Source organism: Bemisia tabaci, chromosome 8, assembly GCF_918797505.1.
Source record: "Bemisia tabaci chromosome 8, PGI_BMITA_v3".
NCBI classification, from domain to species: domain Eukaryota; kingdom Metazoa; phylum Arthropoda; class Insecta; order Hemiptera; family Aleyrodidae; genus Bemisia; species Bemisia tabaci.
The window spans coordinates 45,628,083-45,638,162 of record NC_092800.1 but is presented as its reverse complement, the minus strand read 5'-3'; the positions used below and the strand labels follow the sequence as shown (position 1 = coordinate 45,638,162).

The 10,080-nt window shown below is 37.1% G+C and overlaps 1 protein-coding gene across 1 annotated transcript; it reads left to right on the top strand.

Moving 5' to 3' along the window:
- Nucleotides 1–687: 687 nt before the first annotated feature.
- Nucleotides 688–9,667, top strand: LOC109040644 (gamma-glutamyl hydrolase A). The gene is made up of 6 exons (XM_019056633.2): nt 688–1,529; nt 2,222–2,457; nt 2,924–3,035; nt 4,412–4,641; nt 5,281–5,497; nt 8,570–9,667. The coding sequence occupies exons 1-6, from the start codon at nt 1,527–1,529 to the stop codon at nt 8,768–8,770; spliced, it is 999 nt and encodes a 332-aa protein (XP_018912178.2). The 5' UTR covers nt 688–1,526; the 3' UTR covers nt 8,771–9,667.
- Nucleotides 9,668–10,080: the final 413 nt, after the last annotated feature.

The following is a 10,080-nucleotide window of genomic DNA, read 5'->3' as shown; positions in this document are numbered from 1 at the left end:
TTCATAACTATTATCCTGTGATCAAAATTCCAATCAAACTTTATGATTTTGTAAAATTGGCAGTATTTTTCTAAATATTCCAGTAAAAGTGTCTATGCCGGCGCGAAGCGCCGGCTCGAGCGAGAAAGTCCCGTGCGGTCCCCGCACCAATCCGCTAAGCGGATGGGGGGGCGAAGCCCCCCAAATGCCGGCGCGTAGCGCCGGTACGCGGCGCGAAGCGCCGCGCATAAATTGGCCGGAGGCCAATTTTTTTTATTTCTAGCATGCTCCGTTTGCCCAAATGTGATAACTCAGATTTTGCCTATATTTAATATAAATTTCTCCGACAAACATATGATAAGGAGCAAGAATACTGAAACAGAATACAATTTTGAAATGAAAAATTGAAGAAAAGTAAGTTCCTCAATGATATGCATTTGAATTTTGGATATTAATCGACTCGAAAACATTTTATTCAATGAACTATACATAATATTTCATCAAACGTAAAAAATAATCGTGCGCCAAATAATCCGGGTTTGCAAGCTGATATTAAGATATACTCTTAATTAGTAAATTCTTCACCCAAATAATAATGTATTCATTATTATTTTGGGTGAAGAATTTACTGTAGAACCCGAATTTCAAAATAAGAAAAATATGCACTGATACGTATCACCACTGAACAAGTCCGCCTACAATAATGCCGATCGTATTACGCACTCCGTTCAAAACGCCTTCAGTTTTGCTTGATACTATTAGCACACCTTATGAGCCACAATAGTTACTGCAAGCCCCTGTGAACTTAATAGGGCTTTGCAGAGGCGAATATGCGCCTCACGCGATAGGGAAGAACATCACCTTGGCTGCTTCAAATCGGATATTGGTCTTTCTCTAGTTTTCATCGATAATGATTGCGGTCCAACTGTTGACATTCATTACGCAAAGTTTGTTTTGTAGATCGTTGAGTTTTATTTGTAAATAGAGCCAAGAGACATTTAACGAGGCGCTCTCAGTCATTCCCTCACTGTACATTGTTTTACGCGACATGACATTGGAGAATGTGTACTTATTCATAATTAATGGTATTTTGAGTCAGTGTGGAAAACTTTACAGTGGCAAATGGCTCAGTTTGCTGCCCGTGAAAGCGGAAAGTGTATTTTTATCCGACTGGTTTCTTTTTTTAAATGTTTAAACTGAGTTATTCAACGTTCATAGAAGAATTTAGCATCGTCTGAAAATTCTTACGGCATTTTTTTCCCAGCGAAACAGTGTTATTACGTCATTTTAAAATGGATCTCTCGGTTTTTAGTGTTATCAAATCGTGACTTGAGCTTATCAAACGTTAAACCGGTACCGGTTTCAAAGCGGGATAACGAATACTTTCTGTCGGCAAGTTTTAAAGCGCTCAGTTTAGTGAAGATTTGATAATTTCACGTTCCAACACACTTTTCTGAAAAGCTTCTTTCACTACTCGGCGGACACCCGCGGTTGAAAGTTATTGGATTGATTCATTACTCTAGTGTGCTCGCATACTACTTGGGAAAATGGTGAGTTCATTCAATTTTTCATTACGTATTAAATCAACTTTCCGAGAAGTACTTTGCCATCGTAAAATTGGACGAATTGGACAAAAGATGTCTCTTTGCCCTAGGAATCTTAAAATTATGCTTATAATAAAGACTGATGTTGAAGACTGATGTGATAAGTTGGATGGAAGATAATGAAGTACAAAATTGAAAAAGACTGTGGAGATGCTTTGCGACAATCGAATCGCAAAATCGGATGGTCACCCGTTTCCCTTGAAATTGCCAAAAATTGGTATTTCCAATGAAATACTTCGATTTTTCCCTTTTCCCGTCGCTGTTTCGAGCACTTCCGATTGAAATTTCGAAAATTCCTTTTGCGTGCAGATTCTTCTATCCTTAAGTGTTACTAAACCGTAAAAAAGTGAAAATCTAAAAAAATCCGAGTTGGTGTGTTTTCGAACTCACTAATTCATTTTTAATGGTTTTAATGGAGGAAAACAGTGCTGCCAATTTGAAAAATCGCCGCTCCGATGCAGCATTGTATTATGATGGCCCTCAATGTGTTGTATTACTGTATTCCCATTAATCCAATCTGATTTAGTTAACGCGCAAAAAAAAAACTATATGAAACTTACCGCTTCGGAAAACCTGGGTTCTTACTCTATAAAAAAGGAATCCAATTTTTGTTATTTTCTTGAAAGAAAAATCTACAGTTTCAGGTCGGAAGTTTAATGTTGCGAACAGCCTGCTTGTGCTTGGCTGCTAGCGCTGTCACAGCCGAAAATGAGCGTCCTATCATCGGAGTTATCGCCCAAGAGACGACAGAAGCCATGGAATCCACCTTCCCTGCCTACGGCTCCTTCATCGTTGCATCCTACGTCAAAGCCATCGAAAGTTCTGGGGCTAGAGTCGTGCCGATTCTCATTGGGCAAACCGACGAATATTATGAGTAAGTTAGTGGTGTTGATTCTTCAACGCAAAATCATCAGGTATCGACTAAGGTTCTTTTTCCCGTAGTCGGTCAAATATGATAAGACAGGCTTTAAACTCCTCCTTGTTGTGAGTTGCGGCCGAAAAAGGTCGTAAAATTTATTCCCTCCGTGACAGATGTGTGCAGAGAAGAAGCGCGATTTTGCAAGGAAGCACAAGATCCACGCTGCGTTTCCTCATCCCTGCCTCCGCTTTTCCACCCTATCATCCAAGACACGCTAATCATGACACGCTAATTTTACCAAACAAATTTTAAAGTTAAATATTATTTATAGAGACTTTTTTGATCCATCAAAATCTCACAGTAATCAGCAATAAATTACCGAATTATTAGTTACACGCCGATACTTTATTTTTAACTAATTAAGATATTCACTCTTGATAGAATAACTTTTAACACTGTAATTATTCGATTCTGTTCGCAGGGAGATGTTCCAAGCCATAAACGGCTTAGTTATTCCTGGAGGGGCAGCAGAATTCAACGGGACAAATAACTACTACTCTACTAGTAGGAAAATGTACCAACTAGCTCTGAGGGTATTAATTTGCCAATTTTTGTTTTTACTAATGTAAGTTGCGGGCTCAAATGAAGGACGCTCTAGAGTGTCAGGAAGGGACGCTATTTCCTAGATTGGTGCGAGAAATGATTGCATTTTTGAAGCATGGTGAATCTGTTTGTAATTCCCGCGCGGACGTGAACGAACTCACAATCAGTGCTCTCTACCACCAGTTCTCCCGAAATCAGGAGTAGCGCGGCCTATTTGAAATGTTGTGTACTATTCACCCCGGGTACACGCCTGGTTGATGTCGCTATCACTCGGCTGAAACTTTGAGCGCTGAATTGGTTTCACCGATGCTTGTTTGGAGTATTATTCACGGAAAAAATTAAATTGCTGATTTAAAAATTCAATTGCTAAAAAAGTGACTGCAATATTTGAACGTAGATATCGCAAAAAACATGCTATTTTAACCACTATTGTAAGCTAATTTAACCACGGGGGTGGTTAAAGTAGCATTTTTTTGTTGTAAAATCTACATTGAAACATTGCAGTCACTCTTTCTTTAGCAATTGAATTTTTAAATCAGTAATTTTATTTTTCCAGTGTTTGTTGACCAATTTTCTGTTTACTATTTTATCCAACGGAGGAAGGCTGAGTTTTCAGCCGAAACGTTTTGGTTTTATTCTTAAAATTTTAGCCTTGTTACCCGCTTTTTAAATGGTTTTTTATCGGATCAGGCCATCGATCTCGGTAAATTAAAAATTTTGTTAATTTTTAATTTTTTTTCAAAGCTTGAAATTTGTTCAAAATTGGCGAAACGACAAAAATACACCACAGGGACTATTTATGAAGTAACACTATAGAGAGGAGGTAGGCTGGAAAGAGCGTTGCTTCATTTTGTTTTAACGTGTTAAAGGACAGGGACTTATGCTGCCTTGCTAAGGAAATACGTCGTATGAACATTCGAGAGTTGCCAAATTTCCTCCGATAAAATGCTCATTTCGTAAGAAAATTATGCATATTTTTCCTTGAAAATTTTAGATGTATTAGATTGAGGTGCAAACTATATTTTCGGAAAAATTGGAAGAAAAATATTCTTAACTTCCATAGTAAATACGTACCTTATCAAAGGAAATTTGGCGACGCCTGGAGGTTCATACGGCGTTTTTCCTTAGCATGGCAGTATGTCACAAAAGTGTTGGGAGAGAGAGGGGGGTCGAAATACCCGACATTTAGCATTGCGTATTCTATGAATGGCCCCATAAGAGAATCAACATTTTTATTCACCAGCTTAGGTATATGCAATTTGTGTTGATGTTGTAGATGATGATGATGATGTTGTTGTTGTTATTGTTGCTGTTGTTGTTGTTGTTGCTGCTTATGTCATGTAAATTGTGTCCCTTACTTTCTCAGGCAAATATGGATGGTGACTACTTCCCAATCCTTGGCGTCTGTCTGGGTTACGAAGTGATCTTGACATTTGCAAATAATGAAAGAAGAATCCGAAAAGAATGTCAAGTGAAAAATGTCAATTTGCCTCTTGAGTTCGTGCCCGGCTTTCAAAACAGTTCTCTCTATCGGGATGCATCAGATGAGGTTATCAAAACGCTGCACACCAAAAATGTCACGGTCAACTGGCATAAGTAATATTCTTGAATATTTTTAAAGTCAAAGTTCGTTAAGTCGAACGACGCTCATAGTAAAAATCCGCTAAGTTGAAATTTTCTTCGGTCCCGGGACGCTCTCATAAGTAACAATGCTAAAAAAACAGTACTTTAGACGGATTATTGATTTTTCGTGCCAGGTGTAAAGCCGCTTGTATCGGAATTTTTTTTTCGAAAAATCCGGAAAATTTTCGGGTTTTTACAAGATAAAACCCGAGTTTGTTTTAAAGAGCTTTAATGTCTATGTTACGGGAAAATTAAGAAACCTGGGTCATCGCGAAGTGTCTAAATTAGACCATGACATATCCTAATGATGCTAAAACTGACTAACACAGGCATTAGATTAATTGAATGACTTACACTTTTCCAGTGGCGATTCTTAAAAGTTACACTTATATTATTCCAAATATATAAAACACTAATAGGTATTATTCCATTAAATGAAACGTAAAACAATCAATTCTTTGTAAGGCAGCTAGTCTCTACTAAAATCGACAATTTCAATGAATTTGAATAGAGAAAAAACAATGTTGCACACTTGCAAAATCGACACTGCACTTCTCCATCAGGCTCCTTGATTTTCGGATACTAAAAGTGAGGACTATTCTGTTATGATAGGTGGTGCGTATACCCGGCCGATTTAATGCAAGCAGGACTTTATGATTGGCGGATTTTGAGCGTCAGCACCTTCGCAACCGATTTGTCCTCGAATCCTTTCATCTCATCTATTGAGCACACGCAGCTTCCTTTCGCTGGTATCCAGTTCCACCCGGAAAAAGTCAGCTTCGAATGGAGTATCAAGAAAAACTACCCACATTCTTCAGAGGCCATTCAGGTATTGGACAATCAAAATAATGAGAATTATATGCCAAATAGATAGACAATATGCAATGCAATGAAAAGAATAACTCCCATTAATCAGGTGGCAATAAATTTCAATAAGGATTGTTCTTTCAACCGAGAGATAGGCAACATACTCAACACTCCAATGCCGCTGTAATACTCTCACCAAAAAAAATGCAATTCAGGTTAGATTGTGCCTAAGAATGAACTTAACGATCTTAGATCAGTCGTATATTAATTGAAACTAATTTAAAATGGTTTCAGGACATTCTGTCAACGATTTTTTGTCCGCACACTTGTTTTGTCCAGTAGTTTACGTCCACGCGTAAAATAAGCAACAGTGACTCGGTTCAAGTGTTATATTTTTGTCCATGTAATTTTTTTTTTTTTTTTTTTTTTTTTTTTTTTTTTTTTTTTTTTTTTATATCAGGGACACTCCCCTTCTATCTTTATTATCGTATTTAAATATTACATATATTACATAAGATAAGTATATAACATAAGATAAGTATTGTTAAAGATATTTAGGCATATAAATAACAACTTAATTACTTGATATACGATAAAAGGACGGCAAATATCAAGGATATATCCATCGCCCAGGTGTCCATGTAATATTATAATGACACTATCGAAATGAGAAAATTGAGACTCTCAATCTGACTCTCTCTCTCTCTCTCAATTTGAGAGAGAAATAGGTGTTATTATGGTATAACTAATTTCTTAGATGAAAAGTTACTTTCTTCTTTTGATTCGTCTTTTCAAATTGTCATTGGTGAGTATTTGGTTTTATTTCTATCCTTAAAATTGTCGATATAAAATATATCTTGTAAATCGTTTTTTTTTATTTTTTTAATGAAAATATTACTTCATTTTAAAAGCATTTACATTTTTAAAATGTGGCAAATATATGTATTTGTAAAATCTTTTCCAATCGATGGCATCGATATCAATCTCAATGAGCCGTAGATGGGTTGAAAGAAACTATACACAAAAATGAAAGGAAGAGAGGAAAAAATCAAGAAGCATGCAATCATTAGTTTTAAACCATTTGTACATCGATCTTTTAGAGTCAAATACGTCCAATTTTGAGAGTTTGGTTGCACGTATACCACGCTGCAGCCCAGTAAAAGCGCAAAAGATGAAAAAAAAATCCAAGTGCTTTGAAAATCATTGGATTTGACACGGAACCAACTTAATATCTACAAAACACACGTCATATTTTCCTTTTATACTTATTTTTTCCATCAATTTAAATGAGAATAATATAATCCATGCAGAGTGTGCGAACATTTCAAAATCATGAGTTGAAAATCGCTGATTCCGCGAATTTAAATATTAGAGCCTAGCACAGAGCGGAACAGCGCGGCGTGCTGCCAGCGCGAAACGCGCACTAGCGCCTACAAACCTAAGGGGATACTTCACGCATTGCGCAATGCTTCAAGTATCACCTTAGGTTTGTAGGCGCCAATGCGCGCTAGCCGGCCGCCCGCCGCAGCATGCCACGGCGCCTCAAGCAACGATTTCACAACAGAGGTGTTGCACAGTATTATACGCTATTGAAGGCGCTACAACATATAAGGAATGACAGGTATCCTTTAAGAATACGGAGCTGCCCTCGCAAAATAAATCAAGATACTATAGCCCAAAAGGAGAGCGGTATTCCAAAAACTTACTAAGTCCTAGCATCCGTATTTAATAACGTTTAGCATAATTTGCCGAAAAACGCGTGGACGTAAACTACTAGAAAAAACAGGTGCGCGGACAAAAAATCGTTGACGAAATGTCCTATAATCTCTAAAATTCAATGAGTCTGTTGCAAGCAAGAGATACAGCCAACTGACTACACCTTTTAGAGTAAAATCTCTCAAACAACTTCGGGCATCAAAAAAATCTGAAATCCACGCTTCAGGGTGCAATCTGCGTAATTTGTAACACGCTTTTTCAAAGTTACCGCGTATGCGGGCAGTTTTTCTTGGTGGCTGGCAGTCAGGTTTGCCCGGAGAGAGAGACCTAACCTAAACAAACAAATAATCTAGCTAATACTGTTGTATACTATCCTTTCGTACAATTTTAATTTATTCAAAGCTTTCGTTTTTGCAAAATAAAGAAAGGAAAATTATACAAATACTTGAAAATAATTGAAATCATACACTGAAAAAAAGGTTGGGTAGAATTTATCATCTCTTCACGCTGTATTTCACACAGCGTCAATTCAAAGTCAATTCTGCCAGAAAAAAAGCAAACCTTACTATTTACTGGTACAGGTAACCATTCCTCTCGCAGAATCGACTTTGAATTCACGCTGTGTAAAATAGAGCGTGAAGGAATGGTAAATTCTACCAATCTTTTTTTTCAGTGTACATTAGAAAAAGTTAGTTCATCGTTTATTTACTCTGGGTAGTTTTTTCTTACTCCTCTGCCTGTGCAAACCTGATTGGCGGGGACTGAGATAAACTGCCCGCAGACTCGGGAAACTTGAATAAGCGTGTTTTATTTCGCGCTAAGGAACGAATCTCGGACTTTTTTGTTGTTCCCCGCGCGATTTTTGAGCAAATTTGCTCTTAGAAAATGTATTCAGTTGGCTGTATCTTTTGCGTGCAACAGACACATTCATCGCTTATTTTTTCTTACATACGGTGTTCAAAAAGTAATGCACATTTTCGTTTTTTGAGCGAACGGAAACAGTTATCAATTTGCGGTTTGCATGTGCTTGCATTAGACTTGATTAACAATAAAAAAAGACCAAGAACAGCTCTCCAGCTTAAAAATTGACTGAGTGACAGGGTTTTGAAAATGGTATATCGAGGGACACCCTCCAGGATTTTTAGCTACAAATGTGTTTGTCAAGAGGAAAAAAGTTAAATGAGAATTGAGTGGTTTTTTTTTTTTTTTTTTTTTTAAAAAAACTTACGAAATCTTACTAAAATTGACGAACTTGAAGCTCCTTCATCGGAAACTCAAAAAACTCATCTACTTCATTTTTCGGAGGCCCCGATTTCTCTCTTTAAAAAAATACAAACTTCCGGGTAATTATATTCATTTTTTTATGTTTGAATTATAGGCAAGTAGGCACTTCTATGACTGGATAGTGAAGGAAGCCAGGAAAAGCGATCATTATTTCTCCAACTCATCACTCGAATACGAGTCGCTCATCTACAACTACAACCCAACTTACACGGATAAGTCCAGACCTCCTTACACGCAGATGTATCTTTTCGAGAAACCAGAGGACCCTTCTCGAGCACCAACGTGGAGACGATGAAAAAAAAAATTAAAAAATCCACGTTAAATTAGATCAGCAGAGTATTCCACTCCTCGATCGGTATATTTCGAATAGCATCCATGTTTTAAACTAAAAGTGATCTCGAGGAAATTTTACAAAGCTCGATTCATTGGCATTGAAAAACAGAGCTCTAACGTGAAAAGTCGAAGGTGTCAATTCTACCGTGCGAAGGAAGAACGCCTTACGAACATCCGAGAGTTGCCAAATTTACCTCGATAAAATGTTTATTTTTTAGGAAAGTTATGAATATTTTTCCTTTAAATTTTCAGAATCTTAAGGTGAAATTGCGAACAAAATTATCTGAAAAATTGGAGGAAAAATATTCAAAAGTTTACCAGGAAATTTGCGTTTTATCAAAGGAAGTTTGGCAATGCTTGAAGGCTCATACGGTGTTTTTTCTTAGCACGGCAGAATTAGCGAGAAGCTCCAAAATCAGTGAGAAGAAGCCGTGCAGTCTGAAAAGCTGGACTCCATGATGAGTTGCATTTGGAAAAGCCAAAAAAAGCCTGAAGATCGAAAATATAGTTGACTTCTAAATAGAAAGCACCACACCGAAAATTATATTATACAAGAAACGAAAGAAGTAATTTATGGTAACGCGCTTCAGACGTGAGTCAAGAGAAAAGGACCCACAAAATGAGCAGGGTTATGAACCCTGATTTATTACGTCACCTCGATCTGACGTGCTCGAATAATCTAAGAAACCATCGAGAGGTGATGTTCACCCTGCATTGATACGAAATAAGAATTTGAGAAAAAATTTGAAAATGATAAAAAAGCTGAGACTTGCAAGAGTGAGACATGAATGAGCAGGACTGTAATATATGTAAATAGAAAAGGTATGTGAGTAATAAAGCTTGACTTTTTCTTTAGGTTTTCGATGGAATAATTGTTTTACTATCTACTTGCAACAGTTACATAAACCCAATACTTCAATTACATACGCAGATACTCTCATTATCTGCATTTAGAGAGCCTACACTTGTTTAATATTGATTGAGGATTATACCAATAAATTTTGGTTGACTTATTAGTGAACTAATGATTGTCTATTAATACCGTTGAATAAAAGCACTAAAACTAGGAATACACCTTACTGATTTGAATAAGCTATTGATCACGCAGAGACGTTCCAGCAATGCTTGGTTGCGGTACTTCTTGTGACGTCCATAAATCCTTCAATGAATTTTGACGATTAATTATCTCTGTCGAAACTTTCTGCACTACTGATTGAAGCTAAATTTTGAGCCCACTTGAAATCCAGACGAATCAAGGGTACTTGTGACAGC

Coding starts and splice junctions, on each gene's coding strand:
- LOC109040644 (XM_019056633.2), top strand. Junction 3,036..4,411: donor TGTACCAACTAGCTCTGAGG/GTATTAATTTGC, acceptor TTACTTTCTCAG/GCAAATATGGATGGTGACTA. Junction 4,642..5,280: donor GTCACGGTCAACTGGCATAA/GTAATATTCTTG, acceptor CTGTTATGATAG/GTGGTGCGTATACCCGGCCG.